The sequence below is a fragment of the Galeopterus variegatus genome, unplaced genomic scaffold (assembly GCF_000696425.1).
Source record: "Galeopterus variegatus unplaced genomic scaffold, G_variegatus-3.0.2 Scaffold8761, whole genome shotgun sequence".
In the NCBI taxonomy this organism is placed as follows: domain Eukaryota; kingdom Metazoa; phylum Chordata; class Mammalia; order Dermoptera; family Cynocephalidae; genus Galeopterus; species Galeopterus variegatus.
Genome location: NW_007734872.1, coordinates 42384 through 66095, shown reverse-complemented (window position 1 = coordinate 66095; position 23712 = coordinate 42384). Strand labels below are relative to the sequence as shown.

Below are 23712 nucleotides of genomic sequence, written 5' to 3'. Positions count from 1 at the left end.
GCCGCTGCGCTTCCCAAGTGGCGCACTATCCAGTGCGCCACCGGGCCGGCCCAGGACTTTTTTATAATTTTTATATTTTCATTGAAATTCCCTATTCTCTGATTAATTGTTATTATGCTTTCCTTTAATTCTTTAAACATTGACTTCTTTAGGTTTTTCAGCATATTTATAGTAGGTGCTTTGAAGTTTTTGTCTGCTACTCATATATTTAACATCTGGGGACACTCAGAGATTGTTTCTATTAACTGAATTTTGTCCCGAGTGGGTTATACTGTCTTGTTTCTTTGCATATCTCATCATTTTTTGTTGAAAGCTGTACATTTAAATAATAAATTTTTACAACTTTGGTTTCTTATTTTTCTCCCAAGAGTTGTTTTTGTCTTACTTGTTTAGTAACCTGCTTGGACAGAATCTGTGAGGTCTGTCTCCTTTATAATATGCAGCTGTTGATGTTTTGCATCCTTGAACTTTACTGTACAAATTTGTGTAGTTTGTGTAAACAGCATTATTCATGGGGAACACCTTTCCTTCTCATAAACTGCAGCTTTGGTAACTGCAGTCATTCATTGTGTGCCTATAACATCCCTGGACTCATAGGCTCAAGTAAGCTTTCCTGGTAGATAATATTTCACATGACATTGTTACAGTTCATTGCTGGAGGAATTAAATGCTTCCTGTGTGTTTCCACTAGGAGAAGATTCTTGGAAGTGTGTACCTGGTTTCCTCCAGACTTTGCCAGGTGTCCCTTTTCCCTTTGCTGATTTTGCTTTTGTGTCCTTTTGCTATAATAAACTGTAACTGTAAGTATAACAGTTTGAGTCCTGTGAATCCTCCTAGTGAATTACCGTTGACACAAACCCATTCTATTGTTGATGGACATTTGGTTTTCCAGTTTTGGCCTATTACAAATATTGCTGTTGTGATATTTCTTGTGTATGTCTTTTGGTGAATGTGTGTGTGTACATGTTTCTTAGAGTATATATCTAAGTGTGAAATTGTAGGATTGTGTTCAACTTCACTATATACTGCCAAAAGTTTCCCAGAGTGGTTAAACCAATTTACTATCCAACCAGGCACGCTTTTCATCTTCACCAACAATTGATATTTCATTTTAGCCATTGTGGTGGATACATTGTGGTCTGTTAATTTGCATGTGCCTAGTGATCAGTGAAGTTAACCCCTTTTACATATACTTATGGGCCATGTGAATATGTTTTTGTGAAGTGTCAGTTCATGTGTTTCATCCATTTTTTAAAAATTGGGTTGTCTGCCCTTTTTTTTTATTATTTGTAGGAGTTCTTTATATAATCTGGGTACAAGTTCTTTTTTGCATTTATATGTGTGTGTTTATTTGCAAACACATTTATTGCTTATATCTTTTCCCCATCCTTGGATTGTCTTTTTATTCTCTTAACAGTGTCTTTTGATGACACTAACTTTTAATTTAATTTTTATGTAATTCAATTAATTTTTTTTAATTAGTGCTTTTTAAAAATCCTGTTTAAGAAAATTTTTCTACCCACAAAGCTTAATTGGTTTATTGTTAACGCATAGGTCTACCATCCATATAGAAAAGATCATTGTGTTTGATAGCGGTCAAGATGCATTTTAGTTGAATCAGCATCATTTCTTGAAAAAATTCTTCTTGCCCCACCATACAGTGTCAACTTTGTCATAAATCAAGTAACCATGTACATATGGGTTTGTTTCTAAGTGTTGAATTCTGTTTATCTACATGTCTTTGTGCCACCACCATCCTGTATTAATTTCTATAGCAGTATCTGGTATATATTCTGTAGCTTGATTCTTCTTCAAGATTGCCTTGGCCTAGGCATTTTTTATGTGCATATATATTTTGTAATTAGCTCTTCAATATACACAAAATAATTTGTTGAGAATTTTGATTGTGTTTGCATTTACTATAGATTAATTGAGGAAGAATTGACATGTCTTCTCGTCTACCTGGTATTATCCTCCTTTTATCTAGTCTTTAAAAATTTCTCTGAATAACGTTTTATATTTTTCTGTGCTGAGATTTGTCATGAGGTTTATTCCTAGGTATTTGATGTTTTTTGATGCTGTTGTAAGTAATGTAATTTTGTGTTTTTTAACTTATTTTATTTTTTAAAAACTTTATTTAGTATTATTGTTATTACTATTTTTACATTCTAAGATATTGCAGAGCAGATGGGGGAAGAAGGGAAGGGGCAGGGAGATGGGTTGGGAGAAAGGGGGGCATGGTCAAGGCCTGTGGCACCCCCCATCATTCCCACAGGGGAGCCCAGGGGGCTTCCAGCAGCATCTCAATTATGGCTTAGCTGGATGTGAGCTTCAGGGGGGCATGGCTAAGGCCCGTGTCCTCACCCCAACACGGGAGCCCGGGGTGCTTCCAGCAGCTGCCTGGCAGTCCTCACTGAGCTGGATGTGGATGTCGGGGGGCTGTGGCTGAGGCTCTTGGCCCCCCACCACCCAGCTCAGAGGCCTGGGGGCTTCTGGTCATTTTAGGTTTTATAGGTGTTCTTTGGTCCTCACTGAGCTGGATGTGGATGTCGGGGGGCTGTGGCTGAGGCTCTTGGCCACCCACCACCCAGCTCAGAGGCCTGGGGGCTTCTGGTCATTTTAGGTTTTATAGGTGTTCTTTGGTGATGTTAGACATTTACTGGTTAATATCAGAACTTTGATCTGTAGGTGTTTTGTTTTTTCTTTCAGTTCTGTGTTGGATTATTTGTTATTCCCACTACTTAAACTCTGCACTGGAACTAATTTGTTGTCCTTTGGTTACTTCTGAAATGTGGGAACTTCCTGTGGGAAGCAGCACTTGAGCCCTGTGGTTGAGCTAAATTGCTGCTTTGTTGCTAATTCTCTGCGGAAGGCTTTTTGTGCAGCTCTGGTTTTAATTGTTGACTTTGTAAGCAGTTCTGGGTCTTGTGAGGTCCAGTATACCTGGGTAATTTGTAAAGAAATCATATTTTTTGCTTACAGTTTCAGAGGCTGGGAAGGCCAAAGTCTGGGGAACACAACTGGTGAGGGCTTTGTTCTTGTTGGTGACTCTGTTCAGTGACTCAGGGTGTCACATGGCAGATGGAGGAGAAAGAGAGAGAGCTCCTCATGTGATCTCCTTTTAAAGCCCTCAGAATCATGCTCATGACCACCGTTAAACTATCAGATGGATTAATCTGCTTTCTGGTGCAGGATCCTCACAATCTAATCACCTTCTCTAGGCCCCACCTTTTCAGTTACCATGTAGGATTTCCCACTGTCTTAACACTGTCACAGTGGGGGTTAATTTTCTAATACTTGGACTTTGAGGGACACAATTCAATCCATAGCAGCAAGTAATGTAAATGTGACAAGTGGGGTAAGAGTAGGTTATTTTTATAGTTGGAGTACAGACTCCTTCTACAGCAGTAGCCACTATCTACTTACTTAGCCAATTAGTGACATGGTAATTCAAGCCCCATGTTTTGAGATCTTCTGCCTTTCTATGAGAAGATAGAAAATCAAATGGATTTTGGTGAACTTTTCTTGAAAATTTACATATTAACAACTAACTTACACTTTGAAGAATACGATATGAGTCAGTAGTACATCAGTGTGTAGACAGGTCATAGCCAATTTGCCAGCAGTGGTCTAGACACCTCCGGTGGCTATAGTGTAGTTCTCCAGCCCAGGTGGAATGCTGTCAACATTTTTGTACATGTCTTTTAGTATTGGTGAGCATGATTTTCTTTTGTAGTTAAACATTGCTGGCCCATAGGTATGCAAAAGTTTAGTTTAGTGAGATTTCGCCAAATAGTTTTTTAAAGAGATTGTACTAATATAGATTCCCAGTGATATATGATATCCTTTGGTTCTGTATCCTATCTAAAATTTGGTTTTAGGGAACACTGCTTTGCCTTTTGCTAATATGTATAGCCCATTTGAATTCAGTTAACCATATTATTTTGTTCTTCATACCACAATTCTATGTCTTTCTTTCTTTTTGCCTTTTGCATTGAGTAGTTTTATATCATTCTAATTTTTCTCTTGCTAGATCAAGTTTTCTACTCTTTTTTTTTTTTTTGGTCTTTTTCCGTGTCCGGCAACAGATTGCAACCCTCAGTGTCGCCCCATACCGGACCGGGACCGGCAACGGGATCGCAACCCTCGGTGTTGCTCCCACGCCTCTCTCAGCCAGTGAGTGGGAACCGGTCTGTATGTGGGATCCGAACCCTCGGCGGGAGCGCCGCCGCGCTTCTCAAGCGGCGCACTATAGCAGTGTGCCACCGGGCCGGCCCCAAGTTTTCTACTCTAATCCTGTTATTTTTGTAGTATGGCATTGTAACAGGCAAACTCATTAAAGTCTAATATTAATCAATGCTTTTACCCTCATGCACAATAGAAAAAGAATGTAGAACACTTTGAATTCAATTTTCTGATTTATGCTAATGTATCAGTATTTTAATTCTGTATAGTTGAAAATAAAATCTACAACACATTATTTTTCTTTTGTAGAATCACTTTTCACTTGTCTTTACCATTTTCTTTGCTCTCTTTTTCATTTTGTATCTTTGACTTTACATCTGGTTTATTTTCCTTTTTTTGGAAGTTTTTTTTTTTTATCTTTTTGATATTTCATTTAGTTGCAGTCTCTAAGTTAGTAAACTCTTACAGTTTTTGTTGGGTCAAAAATGTGTATTTATATGCCTTTGATCTTGAAGGACATTTTAGGTGGGTGGCAGTTGTTTCGTTCTCTTTATTATGTTGATGATATCACGTTCCCTGTCTGGATTTCATTTTTGCTGTTAATAAGCTATCCATTAGTTCAACTCTTGCTCCTTTGAAGGCAATCTGTCTTTCTCTGGCTACTTTTAAGAATTGGCCTTTGACTTAAATATAAGACCTGAAACTAACTCCTAGAAGAAAACATAGGGGAAACAATTTAGGATGTAGGACTAGACAAACACTTTATGACTAAGAACTCAAAAGCACAGGCAAAAAAAGAAATAAATAAACAAATGGGGTTATATGAAACTAGAAATCTTCTGCACAGCAAAGGAAACAATCAACAGAGTGAAAAGACAACCTACAGAATGGGAGAAAATATTTCCAAACTATGCATCCAACAAGGGATTAACATCCAGAATATAGAAGGAACTCAAACAACTTAACAGTAAAAAAAACAAGTAACCTGTTTGGAAAATGGGCAATGGAGCTGGATAGACATTTCTCAAAGACATACAGATGGCCAACAGGTACGTGAAAAAATACTTAAAATCACTAATCATTAATGAAATGTATATCAAAACCACATTGGAAAATGGGCAATGGAGCTGGATAGACATTTCTCAAAGACATACAGATGGCAAACAGGTACGTGAAAAAATACTTAAAATCACTAATCATTAATGAAATGTATATCAAAACCACATTGAAATATTATCTCACCCCAGTTAGACTGGCTGTTATCAAAAAGACAGAGTAACAAGTGCTGGTGAGAATGCGGAGAAGGGGGAACCTTTCTACACTCTTGGTGGGACAGTAAATTAGTGCAGCCATTATGGAAAACAGTATGGAGGTTCCTCAAACACATACAGATAGAACCGGGAATGTTTTCAACATCTAAAATTCCTAGGAGCTTAAAACGTTTCCGTTACCCAGGCTTCTCTTTCCCAGGCTTGCCAGGCTCCAGCACAGCAGCTGTGGGGATGAGTCCTGTAGTTTTAATTTTATTATGAGTATAGATTTCTTTTTGTACTAAGAATTTGTTAGGCCATTTTAATCTCTGCATGGATGTCTTTCATCAGTTTTGGTACATTCTCAGCCATTGGCTCTGAAAGTATTCTCTCTGCCTCATTCTCCGTTTAGGACAAGTTTAATTGAACTTGTGTCAGACTTCCTTTTTAGATCCTGTGTCTCTTACTCTTTTTTGTCTCTTCAGCTTCTTTATGGCTTATGCTGTGATTTGAATAGCTGCTTTTGGCTTATGCTATCGTTTGAATGTTTGTCCCCTCCAACACCCATGTTGAAATTTAATTGCCATTGTAACAGAATTAAGAGATGGGACCTTTAAGAGGTGATTAGTCTATGAAGCCTGCACCCACATGGGTAGGATTAATGCTGTTATAAAAGGGTAAATTCAGCCCCCTCTTACTCTCTCTTGCCCTTCCATCACGTAATGACGCAGTAAGAAGGGCCTCATTAGATTTGACACCTTGATCTTGGAGTTCCTAGCCTCTGAAACTGTGAGCCAATAAATTTCTGTTCATTGTATATTACCCAGTATTCTGTTACAGCAGCACAAAATGGACTAAAACTGCCTACTTTTGTGTCTGGCAATTCTCTCTTCAGCTATGTCTAATCTTCTATTAAGTATATCTATTGAGTTCCTAAGTTAATACATTTCTTCTGTTCTGGAATTTTTTTTTTTTTTTTTCTCTTTTAAGTCTGCTATTTACTTTTCTACAGTGTGTAGTTCAAGAGTTTTAAGCATGTCTTCAATATCTTGGAACATAGTAAGCATATTCATTTTAAAGTCTGTGTTGGGTAATTCCAAAATATGAAATCTTTGAGAATCTGTTTCTGTGTGTTTTTTTGTTTTTGTTTTCTTTTTTAGTTTTGTTTTGTGTTTGTTTCTTGCTTGTGGTGTCTTTATTTCTTTTTATATATGGGTATCTTTGATTGTGTGCTGTCATTATATTTGGAAAAAACATAAGTGTGGTCAATTTGAAGCCTAAATCATGGCCTCATTAGGAATGATTTTAGGTTTTTTATACTAAGTATCTGGAGGTGCTGCCAGTCTTGAATCACTATAATGCAAATTTGAGGCTTGAAGTTTTCTGGACTAACAAGGTGTTGTGAAGCTGAGTTCATACCTGAGTTTGTATAATCCTTTGTGGGTGTCCACTTAAAGTTGTTGATAGTTGTGGGAAGTAGCCAATAAACTATTTTTGCTGCACATGTTTTATGGCAAAAGCAACTTCAAGTGCTGGGCTTACCTTTTTGGATACTTGCTTTTCATTTCAGAGTTTATCTTATTTATATAGCCTGCCATTAATAAAGGCAGAAATCATTCCCTTTAATTTGTATTTGAAATTGTCTTGATGCTTGTTTGGTTTTTTGTAGGTTCTACATGAAACATTTCCTCAACACACATTCCTCATGAATGGTCTCATTCAAGGTGTAAAGGTAAGAACAATTTTTGTGTGGTTTATAAAATACCAAGACAAGGAATTTTTAATAGTTTAACTCTGGAGGCTTACGTGGGACTTGGAGAAATGATTACTATTTGTTCTGGAGACTTAAATTTAAATTTTTAGCTGGTTTTTCAAAGTCAGAATAAAATACATTACAAATTCATAATGATTTAAATTCATAGAATGATTCACTGGTAAAAGCGGTGTGAATACTTTACAGGCCTCACTTGATTTTTATTAATGTGTACAGAAAACGTTCATGCCTCATTGCTCTGGCCAGAACCTTCAATCAGTTTAGCCTGTTGCTCTCATAGAGCTACCAGCCTCCTCTTAATTGCTTACAAGCAAAATCTGCATTGTTTTTGACAATGACCTTAAGTTTGAACTTTCCCACAGTGTTTCAAATAAAGTTGGTTCTTTTGGAAATAACTTTGGAGGTTTGTTTTCTTATAAACTACCTCTCTCCATGGGCAAAATCTTTGAGCCACTACTCCAGGCACCAGCTTCTGTGTTTCTCAACTGAAACCACCTCTTAGGAGTGAGCTGAGGTGAAGGCTGTTGGTGCTCTAGTATCCTCAGTCTGTTGTGCCTGGGGTAAGGCTTCCACCCTATGAGTGGGGGTTGGATGGAGGAAGGGATCCCCTTAATTCTCAGACACACTCGCTAGGAATTTAGCCTTTGCAGCTTGGATTCAGAGGGGATGAGAAATGCTGGTGTCCTGCCTCTTCTGTTGAGATACTGTATCATTTGAGAGCTAAAGGAAGTGGGAGCCCCATCTTTTTGGTCACATCCTCCCAGAGTAGAGCTTCCACCTGGCTAACTAGCTCAGAGGTTGGGGAATGGAGTGGGTCAGGCACATGCCACAGATTCTCACTGTTGTTACTGAAATTTAGTAGATTTTCTTGAATAAATGTTTCTTTATTTGTTATATGCCCTTAGGACATTTTCTGGAAACTTTAAAAGTAATTTTTGCCATTTTTCCTGGTGAACAGGTCCTCATAGCTCCTTGCATTGCCATTCTGGACGTGGAATCCCGAGTGGCCTAGCCTTTTACTTTAACCTATTTGTGTCTTTACATTCAAATTGGGTTTCTTTGAGGCAGCATATGAGTATATTTGAGTCTTGCTCTTTAAACCAATCTTACAATCTTTGTCTTTTAATGGGGGCATTTAGACCCTTTATTTTTAACATGAATATTGATATGTTTGGGTTTACATATTCCATCTTGTTATTTGTTCCATCTATTTGTTCCCATTATCCTCTTTTTCTGCCTTGTTTTAAATTAATGTAGTATTCTAATGATTCCATTTTATCTCCTTTGTTGATTTGTTGGCTTATTTGATGTGCTTTTATTTTTTAGAGGTTGATTCAGGGTTTATAGTATACATCTACAATTTATTGCAATCTACTCTTAAGTAATATTATACCACTTCAAATAGAGTATAAGCATTTTACAACTGTATAATTCTATTATTATTGATTTTTAAAGTGTGATTATATACTGCAGTTATGTCTTTTTTTAAAAGAGTTTTTATCTTTCAGAGATACATACTGAAATACATACAGATGAGTGCTATGATACAGGAATTTACTCAAAATAATCCATGGGGAAGGCAGAAAGTGGGTGGGAGGTACAAATAAGATTGGCCATGAGTTGTTGATTGCTGTAGCCAGGTTTATTGTATATGTATTAAGCTTTTCATAGTAAAAAGTTAAAAATAAAATAAAAATTTTTTAAAAAATAGATGCCTGAAATAGATTAAAATGTTCTGTTTTTACAGCTCTTTATCTTGGATAAAATGCATGGCATTTTTTCCTATTAGTTTTGCTATTTCCATTTAATTTTTAATTACTATTTTACATGTTCATAATAAAATTTTATGTTTGTTAATAAAAATAAATAAATGACTTTGTACTTTATTCTTCATTGGTGCCACTGTCCCCTCAAATTCAGTTGTGAAGTTAGTTATAATATTTGAAGGAAAACAAAAAAGTGTCTTTAGTTTTAAAGCTTTTTAAGAATATTGACCCAAACTGGTGTAGAAAAATATTTTGCCGGTTGCATGTTTTAAGTAAAATGTGTGCTTGAAACCTTTATGATAGCTGTATGAATTGTAAAACTTATATAAATACAAATAAATTGTAAAATTTATACACATTTGCTTCAGGAAAGCTGTATTTGCCATTCTTTGTATGCATTTAAAAATGTTTTAGATAATTACATTTAATTGAACAGTAAGCTTTAATTGCTATTTTGTCAAATTAGAACCTGTAAGGCTATATCAGAATTACTAGCCAATTAATTATGCCACCTTAAGCACCTACTTGGAAGCTAACTGTACTGAAGTGACTGTGATTAACTGTTGGTTTTGCCTTCCATACCATGTTTTATCTCCAGTACTTGTTGGGTTATGGTTGCATAATATAAGTACATTCAATCCTCATTATTTGAGGATCCCATATTTGCATATTCACTTACTGGCTAACACCATGTTTTATCTCCAGTACTTGTTGGGTTATGGTTGCATAATAAGTACATTCAATCCTCATTATTTGAGGATCCCATATTTGCATATTCACTTACTGGCTAAGTTTATTTCCAGCTCCCAAATCAATACTCACAATGCATTTGTGGTGATTGGCAGACACGCCCAAAACAGGGGAAAATTTGAGGGGCCTATTTTGTATGTTTCCATCTGAGGTTATTAATAAGGCCACACACTGCATTCTTGTTTGTTTGTGGTGATTGGCAGACACGCCCAAAACAGGGGAAAATTTGAAGGGCCTATTTTGTATGTTTCCATCTGAGGTTATTAATAAGGCCACACACTGCATTCTTGTTTCTTCTAGGAGTGATGGTTTTGTATTCACTAATTGAGTGTTCCTGGTGACTTTATAGAGCATGGCTACTTTGTTTTTTTTTAATTAATTAATTAATTAATTTTTACATTCTGAGGTGTTACAGAGCGGTTGGGGGAAGGGGAGAGAGAGAGGGTGGGAAGAGGGGTAATGAGGGAGTGTGGGGCACGATCTAGGCCCGTGTCACCCCTCATTCTGGCAGGGGAGCCCAGGAGGCTTCCGGTGGCAGCTCAGTGGTCATCAGTGGGCTGGATGCAGGCATTGGGGACATGGCTGAGGCCCTCAGCCCCCCACCGCCCTGGCTCGGGGACCCAGGGTGCTTCCAGTGGCAGCCTGATGGTTGTCACTGGGCTGGAGAGCACAGCTACTTTGAGTAATGAGAATTAACTATATTTCAGGTAAAGACTGGGGCTATGATGTCAGTCTAGTTTTAATTTTTAAACATTTTGTTCTTACTTATAAATTATGCTCTGTAACTTCAGTACTGATGAAGTACTGGCCTAGTCAGTCAAGGCGCAATATGTCCTACTCACTAAACAGCTCTGATAATGTGGTCTGATGGGATCTAGGACCAGTTTGGGTAGTAAAGAAAAAACTGTGGAGAGAAGAAAGCCTTTGATTTTTTAGGAAATACGAGTTTTCCAAAAAGGCAGGTATTTAATTGTTTTTTAGCATCTTAATAAAACAGTAGGTTCTCCCAGAACATATTTTCAATATCTCTTATTGTCACGAAGAATTTGATTTCAATAATATTTATGTAAAGAGTAGATTAAAATATAGTTTAAATCAATAATCTAGAAGACTATCTTTTTCTGTAAAACTACATGATTTTAACTATAAATTTAATACTTGGCTATTCATATCTTTTGTTTATAAATGGTGTACATTCTATTTTTTAAGCATTGTATGAAATCTGAAATCAGAACTGTCCAAAAATTTTTCCTGTGTTCTTTGTGTTTAAGAAGCTTTTGTTATTGTTTTTGGTGTTGGTTGTGATTTCTACTGCCTTGCCTCTTAAATTTCTTTACATTATTTTCTTGACTAATTTTATATACTACCTAGATACTCGTGTATTTTATATTTAATTTTGAAGCAACATAAAAGGTTTTCTTTTCCGAAATGCGTGGAGCTGATTGTCACAGTTCCTGAACTTATAGCCCTGCTTCCACAGGGCTTCTTAGTTAAAGGAAAATCATTTAATCCTCATCTGTTAACTCTCTTGATATGAAAGCGGACCAGATGCCGTTGAAGTCTCCTGTGGCTCAGGAATTGCAAGGGTTGATTCTTGGGCCATGGATAATTTTTTTTTTTTTTTTTTTGTCTTTTGTCTTTTTCCGTGTCCGGCAACGGATCGCAACCCTCAGTGTTGCCCCCGCACCGGACCAGGGACCATATAGCTACAGCACATAGGATGTGTGTCAGGAGCCAGATTTTGGAGGGTCCTATTTGTATGTTACTCTGAGGAATTTTTAAAATGTGTTGTTATGAAACTTCAGGACACAAAAGACAAATATAATGAACACCCATGTACTCAATCACTCACTTCATTTTTTTATCAGCATTTCTCTACTCTTGTCTCATCCATCCCCATTTCTCCCGTCACCCCCTTATCTGCAACATTGATATGACAGTGGCCAGCCGGCAGAGTGACTGGCAAATAGTGGGCGAATAGTAAATGTGAGTTGCTCTACTTTCTCTGCTTCGGTGTGGTGTTATCTATCTCACTCTCGCTTCCCCTTAGCCTCAACTCTGTTGTTCAAGTGGGATTATCTCCTTCTTCCTAAACTCACTGGGCAGAGAGAAACTTCACATTGATCAAAGAATCTACTTTTCTGTTGGACATTTAGTGTTTGCACACTCATCCTTTTGAGGGTGTAAGGTGTCTCTCCATGTGGGTGTCCTCATTGCACTAGTTAACACAGTGCTTTGCACAGAATAGATACGCCATATGTATTTATAAGAACGAATAAAGTTTCTGGCTTCTTCCCATATGCTTGGCGTGTATTCATCTTAAGGAACACCATAAGTATGTGTATATTTCATGTCATTTCTCTTTTTCAGTTTTCTTCTGGAAAACAGGTTCTTTTACCCCTTCCTGCACTTTCTAACAGCATGCTTAAAATTTTTGTTAGAATTTTTTTTAAAATAGTAGTTTTGAGGCCGGCCCGGTGGCGCAGTCGGTAGAGTGTGGTGCTTGGGAGCGCGGCGGTGCTCTCGCCAAGGGTTCGGATCCCATATAGAGACCGGTCTGCTCACTGGTTGAGCATGGTGCGGGCGCGACACCGAGGGTTGCGATCCCATTGCCGGTCGTGGTACGGGCGCGATACCAAGGGTCGCGATCCCGTTACCGGTCACGAAAAAAGACAAAAAGGGGGGGAAAAAATAGTAGTTTGTACTTAATGTTTCAAATTGCAGATTGAGTATATCTTATCTAAAATGCTTGGGACCAGAAGTGTTTCAGATATTGAATTTTTTCAGATGTTGGAATATTTGCATTATACTTACTGGTTGAGCATACCTAATCCAAAAATACAAAATCTGAAAAGCTCCAGTGAGCATCATGGAGGATAATTTGCGTATTATGTCAGAGCTCAAAAAGTTTTGGATTTTGGAGCATTTCAGATTTTTGGATTAGGGGTGTTCAACCTGTGTTCTGTTTTGGGGCCAATGAAATGAATTGGAACTAGTGCATTTAGAAAATAAGAATTACAAGTAATTTGAGAATCAAATTATAAATCTAACCTCTCTTCCATTTTCTTCTTCAGGGCCTGCTGTCTTTTCTGAGTGCCCCGCTCATAGGCGCTCTGTCTGATGTGTGGGGGAGGAAGTCCTTCCTCCTGGCCACTGTCTTCTTCACCTGGAATTACAAGTAATTTGAGAATCAAATTATAAATCTAACCTCTCTTCCATTTTCTTCTTCAGGGCCTGCTGTCTTTTCTGAGTGCCCCGCTCATCGGCGCTCTGTCTGATGTGTGGGGGAGGAAGTCCTTCCTCCTGGCCACTGTCTTCTTCACCTGCTTCCCAATCCCGCTGATGAGGATCAGCCCATGGTGAGTGACTCAGCCCTTCACCATCGTGACTGTTTTAAGTTACGTGTAAATTATACTTACATCTGCAGGGCACTTCTTAACCATTCCAAAGCAGCTGTACCTGTGTTTTCATTTGTTCTCTTTGGTAATACTGAAAGGCAGTTTGGGCAGTTGCCATCATGCCCATTTTATAAATGGAGAAATGAGGACATTACAGAATTAAGTCTAAGATAAGTTGCATAGGTGAAGAAATAAAAATAAAAGAAGCCTCTAAGGGCACTGTTGTTGCCATGATGTTAGTTATAGGATTTCAGTCCTGGGAGTAGGCCAGCAAACTTCTGTTCTCACCACTATGGCTCATGTACAAGGTTCAAAAACAATGCAAAGGGTCTTCAAAGAGTTCAGGGGAAAATAGAATGAAAAGATAATATAAATCTCTCCATGAACTCTTTGAAGACCCTTGTATTGTTTTTGTCAGCTCGTTGCTTTGGGGCACTGACATGAACATACTCTACATCATGATAGGCAGGGTGTCTTTTGTGTATACTGTAGTAAAACTGATAGCCTATTCTAAATCATAATATGAATTTGAAAGGGAAAAATGAACCCAAATGTGATAAATTGAGAAAGAGTAGTTAGCATGTAACCAAAATCCATTTAGTTATGAAAGATGGATTGGAATTTGCACATGAAATGTAACAGTTGTTTTTCTGGCAGCCAGAGGGTGGTATTTTGGCCAGTATTCCCGTTGCTAACATGCTCTTCCTGTGTGAAGAATACACTTAAATATGGAGGTTTTAGTTTTAATGCTATTAATAGATTTTCTTTGTTGGCTCACGTGAAAATATTTTCCTTTGGTTTATCTGATACGAATTTTATGTCAACATTTGTCATGGTCTGAGTTTTTTGGGTACCCATAATCATTTTATTTTCTTCCAAGTGATGAATTTTTATGAAATACTTTTTGGTATTGAGACTTTATGTCCAAAAACATGTCATGCTTTTCCAATGATTTAGTGTTCTTTTTAATGTCCTTTTGAAAGCTTAAAATTATTTTCTTTAGATCGTATACATTTCTTGTTAAGTTTTTGTGTGGAAAAAACGAAGCACACACACAGACTGTGTGCTTTCCTCTGCTCCCACAGCATAGTTATCAACACAGAAGACCGACTCTGGCTTATGTGACCAAATGTGTGGGGGTTTTGTTCCCACCAGCAAACAAGCAACCAATTCTGCAGCGGGCACCAGGTGCCCCTCCAATTCAATTCCAATTCAATTCCGACATTATCTACCTGGAGATAGCATCAGATCCCACAGATCGAAGGCTTAGTCCCCAAGAGTGCTCCCCTCCGTCTTCAGATGCCAGTCACAGGTCCAGGGTTTTGGTACTTCTGACCAACCAGCTATTTAATCAGGGTTCCCACAACCCACTCCTCTTGTTTGATTAATTTGCTGAACTGCTCACAGAACTCAAAGAAACACTTGTATTTACCCATTTATTACAAAGGATAATTTAAAGGATACAAGTAAACAGCCAGATGAAAAGATACATAGGTTGAGGTCTGGAAGGGTCTCTAGCACAGGAGCTTCTGTCCCTGTGGAGTTGGGGTGTGCCACACTCTTGGCAAGTAGAAGTTTAAATCCCCACGTTTGCTATCTGGAAGGTCTCCAAACACAGGCCTTTTGGATTTTATGGAGGCTTCATTACATCAGCACAATTGATTAAATCACTGGCCACTGAGGATCAACTTAACCGTCAGCTCTCTCCCCTCTCTGGTCCCACCTTGGTCTTTTCTGTGACCAGCCTCCATCCTGAAGCTATCTAGGGGCTGCTGGCCATCAGTCAACTCATTAGCATATGGAAAGACAGCACTTGGAGATTCCAAGGATTTCAGGAGTGTATGTCAGGAGACTGCGACATGGACCAATATATATTTTTAGTATATCGCAGTTTTATTCCTATGCAATTTATCCTTTTTGTTTGATTACAAAATGGGCTTTTCTAATTGCTTGGTTTTCTAGGTATTTTAATGTCATCTGTAAATAATTTTACTTCTTTCCTTCCAGTTTTCATGCTGATCACTGCTTTTGCTAATTAAACTGACTAGTGAATAATGTTAAATAAAAGTGATGATTATGGACTCAATCTTTTTCATGTACATAAAAAGTGTGTTGTAATGTTTCATCACTAGGCATTAGACTAGCTTTGGGGTTGAAAAATACTTATTTTTATTTTATTCAGAGATTTTTAAAATCAAGATTGAATGTCAAATTTTATGACTTTGTAGCATCCATGGAGATTATTTGCTTTTTTCCCTCAGAAAAAATGTTATAGTTAATTATATTATAGATTTTCTAATATTGAAACATCTTTATATCCTGGAATAAACCCCACTTTTTGTTCTGTAAGATTCTGTTTGCTGGTATTTTAACTAAGTTTTTTTTTAAGTATCTATGCATGGGGTAGAAATTTTTGGTTTTGATTACATTAATATTTTTTGTTATGCTTTCTGCTTTTGTGTAGCTCTTTTAAAATCATTTGTTGCATATGCATTTTTCTTAGCTAAAACTAGGAACTTGAAAAGTTTTTAATCCTCTTGGCTACCTTTAAAACTATAACACTTGCTTAAATCTCTTAATTCTTTGTTTTTTCTCTCTTCATTTCTTTCTCTTTTTAGGTCACATATACTGACCCCTTTCGAGCAGTGACAGAATTACTATGCTTCTACTTTCTCCTCATCTTGATTTTAATTTTATTTTTCTGTTTTTAAGTATATATAGATACAGATGTATATTTACGTATTTCTTGGTTTGTACTCTTTACATGCTGTCTTTGGCTCTGGTTGTAAAAGTGTGCATACACTGCTTCTCTCCTGGATAATTAAAATAATCTTTTTATAGGTGGTATTTTGCGATGATTTCTGTGTCTGGAGTCTTCTCAGTCACATTCTCTGTGATATTTGCCTATGTAGCTGATGTCACTCAGGAGCAGGAGCGAAGTACTGCTTATGGATGGGTAAGATAACAGACTATATATTTAACCAGAGCAATAATTAACATTCTATTAAAAATTCATCAGATTTAACATTATTGGTAAATATTGATTTATATAAAGGAAATCTAAAGCAAATGAAATTTTAAAAGGGCTCTTATAAAAAGTTAAGAATAGTGAGATAGAAATTGCTAGTAATTTGTTCTCTGGTTTTAGGGTTGGAAGATCAACAGGAAAGATGAGTTGTCAGTTGCAAAGTTTTTTTAAAAGTTGGTTTGATTTGTTTCTTGTTAGCTGATCTCATGAGGAGCCTTAAACCGTAAACAGGTGCTAAAATCAGAAATCTCAAATGAAATTTTAAAAGGGCTCTTATTAAAAGTTAAGAATAGTGACATAGAAATTGCTAGTAATTTGTTCTCTGGTTTTAGGGTTGGAAGATCAACAGGAAAGATGAGTTGTCAGTTGCAAAGTTTTTTTAAAAGTTGGTTTGATTTGTTTCTTGTTAGCTGATCTCATGAGGAGCCTTAAACCGTAAACAGGTGCTAAAATCAGAAATCTCTGTGCACCAGCTTTGAATAGGAGAGGTGTCAGAACCTCAGCAATGTTAATCCATGGTTGTTCTATTAGTGGTTGGTTGTATGTCTTAGGCACTCATTTGGGACATGGTAACTGTAAAAAATGGACTACATTCATTCATTCAGCAAAGAATTATTGAATAAATAACAAAAGTTGCAGGAGACTTTTTTTGATAGTTCAGAATTAGGCAATCTTTCTAATTTTCTCAGGCATGATAATGGTATTGTGGTTATGTAGGAGAAGAAAGAAGGACTACATTCATTCATTCAGCAAAGAATTATTGAATAAATAACAAAAGTTGCAGGAGACTTTTTTTGATAGTTCAGAATTGGGCAATCTTTCTAATTTTCTCAGGCATGATAATGGTATTGTGGTTATGTAGGAGAAGAAAGACCTATTAGAAGATGACAGCTGAAGCATTTTTGGTCAGTGTCATGACTCTGCAAGTTACTTTTGATTGATTCAGGGAAAAGTTAGCCTGTGAGCATGTGTGGGCACATGTTCAGTACCTGGACCTGTAGAAACATGGAGGTGTGTGTGTTGTATCCTCTCTGCTTTCTCCATGATTGAAAATGTTCACAGTAAGAAGGTGGAAGAAGAAAGATGATCTGGCTGGATTGTGGGAATAGATGGGAGAGAGATTGAAGGCCAAAACCCGGGTTCTTTCTCTCCTTACTGGGTCTTACTCTTTCTTTTAAATCCTAGTTCCTGGAATAGAGTAAGTGGTTACTCATTGCTGACTAACTGAATGAGTAACTTCATGAATCAGTGGTAGACATATAAGTAAGTTACTGCTGTTCACAAAACAGTTTTTACTTTGTTGATTTTAGACATCAGTAGTTTGAAAGCATCTCTTTCAATCCCACTTGCCCTCTGACTACTACCTGCTCTCTCTCCCTTCCTTCTTCCCTGAATCTCCCTAATGCCACGTCCTAAAATGGGGAGGGAGATGGGGGCACACATCTCCATGGTGCTGTGGAGGAGGACAAAGGGAAAAGCTGATGGGAAGGCTTCAGAGAAGGCAGGATGTTCAAGGTGGGCTCCTAAAGGCTGGCCAGCAGGGAGGTGAGGAGCCAGCTTTCTTCTATACCACAGGAAATACCCATTGAAATACTCATTTTCCTGCAATTTTATTAGATTTTTGATCCATGCTTTCACCTGGAAAACTGTTTACAAAACTGTTGTGCTAAGCAGTAGTACTTTAGGGAAAGATTTCAGAGAGATAGTCTGGAAACAGAAATGACTGTGACTTTAGTTACCATCTGTGGCTCAGCTCCTCATTGTTAAATGGCAGTTAGGGTTAATGCCTGATCACGGGGGCAGTGAGAGAAGTCAGTGACGCACACAAGGTTGAGACAGTGCCAAGCTCAGGTGTGATCCAGCCAGCATCGGCGACTCAGCACATAAGACTGTCTGGATTTGTCACAGGACCTAGGATGCTGGCCATTGACTACTTTTACATTTGCCCCTATACGCCAGATGTTAAGATTATAGAACTAAAAGGGAAAAAAAGAAAAGATTGCAACCTGTCTATCTTACATATATAGGGAAATTTATTGCAATTAATTACAGGATGGGTTGATCAAGTTCTGAGGAGTATTTTGAGACCCATTAAAGAACAATATATAAAATATGTGCACCTTTCTTGCTGAAATTCTACCAGTAAACCAAGAAACTGGTAATTCTTTTCAGGGCCGCAGCAGTGAATAGTCATATTAAGAAGTAAATTAATGCTCACTGAGAGTTTGTTGTGGTGAACTCATCCTTTAGGTTTATATACCAGAGCTATATAGAATATTAAGTGAAAGAGGGGTTTAGATAAATACACAAACAAAGCAAGCAAGATACTTTAAGTTTTAAGACACATCATTTTGCAGCTTTGTGGAGTCATAGACCCCATAGTATCTGAGGACATTGTATCATTGCTCCCTTGACACCAGAGAATGCTGGAGCAGTGCTCCCATAGCACCTGAGGACCCTGCAGCAGTGTTCCCATAGGTGTTTGCATGTGATTACAATTTATAATGCAGTTATGTGGTTGCCTTGAGCTTCTCAAAGTGGGAGAACCTGAAGGGCAGGAGTTTTGTTGTTTTCTTCATCTGGTACAAAGTAGGTACTCAGTAAATATTGAATGAACGAATTCCTGTTCCCCAAATTGGAATCTCCTCATCCTTTTTTTTCCCCCCTCCAGAAATGTTTTTGTTTTTAGCTTTTACAATATTTTTACTGTAATGCTAATTTCAGATATTTTATTTTTATATTCAGTTGGGGAGTGATAGATGAAGGAAGAATGTAATTGGCTTACCAGGAATCATAGTTATAATCATAGATAATGATTTCTGTGGTTTCTATTAAAACCCATTAGAAGTTTAAATAACTAACATAGATAAATATGCTTTTGCCGCTTATTCAGGTTAAAATTTGGAGACTGCCCATTAAGCTTCTGAACATTTAGATTGCATTCTAGAATAAAGTGGGCATTCTACATGCTTATAGGTGTGCAGTGTGAAGAGGCCTAGTGTGGCTTCAGGTTGCAGGTATGGTCCATGGGCTTTGTGGTTTCTGTACTGGACGGTGGTCAGATGGTAACAGTGTTGATAAAAATCCACAGTCCTCTAGTCAAAAAGCTTCAGTATCTCCCTCAACAAATCTCTTTGTTCTTTTTTTTGTTATAGTTTTTTCTCTTTCTAAGAATAACAGCCCCCCCCCTTCAGTGCTAATGAAATGGTCACCAAAAGATAAAATGACGAAACACTGCAGTGTTTTTAGAAGGTGAAATCAAGCACAGTTCCTGAGTAATTTATAGATTTTATCATCAGCCCTGCAGGGATTTTTTTAATATCCTTCTTCCTACATCCCCATTCCCCAATTAAAGAGAAGACCAAAGAGTGAATGTTTCATTTATGGGGAAAGTTTTCACTGTTTTTATGTCTAATAAGATTGTTATTTTGGGGCTGGCCATTTAGCTCAGTTGGTTAGAGCGTGATGTTATGACACCAAGGTCAAGGATTCAGNGTTCTATTAGTGGTTGGTTGTATGTCTTAGGCACTCATTTGGGACATGGTAACTGTAAAAAAAGGACTACATTCATTCATTCAGCAAAGAATTATTGAATAAATAACAAAAGTTGCAGGAGACTTTTTTTGATAGTTCAGAATTGGGCAATCTTTCTAATTTTCTCAGGCATGATAATGGTATTGTGGTTATGTAGGAGAAGAAAGACCTATTAGAAGATGACAGCTGAAGCATTTTTGGTCAGTGTCATGACTCTGCAAGTTACTTTTGATTGATTCAGGGAAAAGTTAGCCTGTGAGCATGTGTGGGCACATGTTCAGTACCTGGACCTGTAGAAACATGGAGGTGTGTGTGTTGTATCCTCTCTGCTTTCTCCATGATTGAAAATGTTCACAGTAAGAAGGTGGAAGAAGAAAGATGATCTGGCTGGATTGTGGGAATAGATGGGAGAGAGATTGAAGGCCAAAACCCGGGTTCTTTCTCTCCTTACTGGGTCTTACTCTTTCTTTTAAATCCTAGTTCCTGGAATAGAGTAAGTGGTTACTCATTGCTGACTAACTGAATGAGTAACTTCATGAATCAGTGGTAGACATATAAGTAAGTTACTGCTGTTCACAAAACAGTTTTTACTTTGTTGATTTTAGACATCAGTAGTTTGAAAGCATCTCTTTCAATCCCACTTGCCCTCTGACTACTACCTGCTCTCTCTCCCTTCCTTCTTCCCTGAATCTCCCTAATGCCACGTCCTAAAATGGGGAGGGAGATGGGGGCACACATCTCCATGGTGCTGTGGAGGAGGACAAAGGGAAAAGCTGATGGGAAGGCTTCAGAGAAGGCAGGATGTTCAAGGTGGGCTCCTAAAGGCTGGCCAGCAGGGAGGTGAGGAGCCAGCTTTCTTCTATACCACAGGAAATACCCATTGAAATACTCATTTTCCTGCAATTTTATTAGATTTTTGATCCATGCTTTCACCTGGAAAACTGTTTACAAAACTGTTGTGCTAAGCAGTAGTACTTTAGGGAAAGATTTCAGAGAGATAGTCTGGAAACAGAAATGACTGTGACTTTAGTTACCATCTGTGGCTCAGCTCCTCATTGTTAAATGGCAGTTAGGGTTAATGCCTGATCACGGGGGCAGTGAGAGAAGTCAGTGACGCACACAAGGTTGAGACAGTGCCAAGCTCAGGTGTGATCCAGCCAGCATCGGCGACTCAGCACATAAGACTGTCTGGATTTGTCACAGGACCTAGGATGCTGGCCATTGACTACTTTTACATTTGCCCCTATACGCCAGATGTTAAGATTATAGAACTAAAAGGGAAAAAAAGAAAAGATTGCAACCTGTCTATCTTACATATATAGGGAAATTTATTGCAATTAATTACAGGATGGGTCGATCAAGTTCTGAGGAGTATTTTGAGACCCATTAAAGAACAATATATAAAATATGTGCACCTTTCTTGCTGAAATTCTACCAGTAAACCAAGAAACTGGTAATTCTTTTCAGGGCCGCAGCAGTGAATAGTCATATTAAGAAGTAAATTAATGCTCACTGAGAGTTTGTTGTGGTGAACTCATCCTTTAGGTTTATATACCAGAGCTATATAGAATATTAAGTGAAAGAGGGGTTTAGATAAATACACAAACAAAGCAAGCAAGATACTTTAAGTTTTAAGACACATCATTTTGCAGCTTTGTGGAGTCATAGACCCCATAGTATCTGAGGACATTGTATCATTGCTCCCTTGACACCAGAGAATGCTGGAGCAGTGCTCCCATAGCACCTGAGGACCCTGCAGCAGTGTTCCCATAGGTGTTTGCATGTGATTACAATTTATAATGCAGTTATGTGGTTGCCTTGAGCTTCTCAAAGTGGGAGAACCTGAAGGGCAGGAGTTTTGTTGTTTTCTTCATCTGGTACAAAGTAGGTACTCAGTAAATATTGAATGAAGGAATTCCTGTTCCCCAAATTGGAATCTCCTCATCCTTTTTTTTCCCCCCTCCAGAAATGTTTTTGTTTTTAGCTTTTACAATATTTTTACTGTAATGCTAATTTCAGATATTTTATTTTTATATTCAGTTGGGGAGTGATAGATGAAGGAAGAATGTAATTGGCTTACCAGGAATCATAGTTATAATCATAGATAATGATTTCTGTGGTTTCTATTAAAACCCATTAGAAGTTTAAATAACTAACATAGATAAATATGCTTTTGCCGCTTATTCAGGTTAAAATTTGGAGACTGCCCATTAAGCTTCTGAACATTTAGATTGCATTCTAGAATAAAGTGGGCATTCTACATGCTTATAGGTGTGCAGTGTGAAGAGGCCTAGTGTGGCTTCAGGTTGCAGGTATGGTCCATGGGCTTTGTGGTTTCTGTACTGGACGGTGGTCAGATGGTAACAGTGTTGATAAAAATCCACAGTCCTCTAGTCAAAAAGCTTCAGTATCTCCCTCAACAAATCTCTTTGTTCTTTTTTTTGTTATAGTTTTTTCTCTTTCTAAGAATAACAGCCCCCCCCCTTCAGTGCTAATGAAATGGTCACCAAAAGATAAAATGACGAAACACTGCAGTGTTTTTAGAAGGTGAAATCAAGCACAGTTCCTGAGTAATTTATAGATTTTATCATCAGCCCTGCAGGGATTTTTTTAATATCCTTCTTCCTACATCCCCATTCCCCAATTAAAGAGAAGACCAAAGAGTGAATGTTTCATTTATGGGGAAAGTTTTCACTGTTTTTATGTCTAATAAGATTGTTATTTTGGGGCTGGCCATTTAGCTCAGTTGGTTAGAGCGTGATGTTATGACACCAAGGTCAAGGATTCAGATCCTCATACCTCATACAAAAAAAAATCATCATTATTTTTTACTTTTGTAGCTCTGCAGGATACCTCCAGTTAGTGAACAGTTTGTAAACAAATAATTAAAACAAAATTACTTTGTCTTTTATTCTTAAAATTTGTATGCAACACATTCCTTTTGTTTAAAGTCAGAGAAGGATGGCTGCAGGTATGCACTTGTTGGACCCTGGATAAGAGTGTGCTTTCCTGCAGATGTGCACCTGCAGCATGTTGGACCCTGAGTAAGAGTGTGCTTTTCCACAGGTCTCAGCCACCTTTGCAGCTAGTCTGGTCAGCAGCCCAGCCATTGGAGCATACCTTTCTGCCAGTTATGGAGACAGCCTTGTTGTGCTGGTGGCCACAGTGGTGGCTCTTCTGGACATCTGCTTCATCTTACTGGCTGTTCCAGAGTCTCTGCCTGAGAAAATGAGACCAGTTTCCTGGGGAGCTCAGATTTCTTGGAAACAAGCAGACCCTTTTGCGGTAAATAAAAACTTGAAAATATTTACTTTCCTAAATATCTTCTTAAGCCAACCAAATAAAAATTTATATGCATCCTTAAGGATCTCAACAGTTGTTTGTCCATTTCTTTCTCTTATAAAAGTAGAAAAAATTTAATTGTAAGTAACGGCATGACCTGGGGACCCTGCCTTTTCTGTTTTTGCCACAATGTCAGACAGTGAAAGAGGTGTTTAGAGAAGGAAGACAGGAGTGGGCCTGGGAGCCAGCTGGTTAGACCTCCCACCTTATCATGCACTAATCAAGTTATGCATGGAAACTCACCTGAATAAATTAACTAGTCTAGTGTCTGGTGTGTAATGTAGCAAGGTCTCAGTAGACATTTGCTTTTGCTATGAATTACATAAGGGTTATCGTGTGATGACCTAGAAGCTCTGCAGCACTTTCCATTCCTCTGATTACAGTGTACCTTTTGGTTCTGTTCAGCAATCCCATGTATATAAGGATTCTTCAGCAAGGTTGTGACATTCAAAAAGGTCTTACTGGTCTGACCCCATGACTAGAGCATACTTATTTGTCTACCAGGTTTACAGGCAAATCAAATATTAACATTTTGAACAACAGAGTGAAATTACATCTAATGAAAACCCTGTACTAATAGAGCTTTAAAAGAAGTGATTTTCTTGAAAGGTTCTGTAGGAATGCTTTTTCAGGGTCCGTTCATAGGATGTTCAAGATCTGTTTAGGGATGTGAACCAGTAATGAA

The 23712-nt window shown here is 37.9% G+C and overlaps 1 protein-coding gene across 1 annotated transcript in view; it reads left to right on the top strand.

The window, feature by feature from the left end:
- The window catches only part of HIATL1 (hippocampus abundant transcript-like 1), a 49603-nt gene that overhangs the window by 11108 nt on the left and 14783 nt on the right, over window positions 1–23712 (top strand). Inside the window, exons 2-5 of the mRNA XM_008593145.1 lie at window positions 7105–7167; window positions 12957–13084; window positions 15965–16079; window positions 22752–22970. Of these exons, the coding sequence (XP_008591367.1) occupies window positions 7105–7167; window positions 12957–13084; window positions 15965–16079; window positions 22752–22970 (525 nt within the window). The remainder of the gene's footprint in view (window positions 1–7104; window positions 7168–12956; window positions 13085–15964; window positions 16080–22751; window positions 22971–23712) is intronic.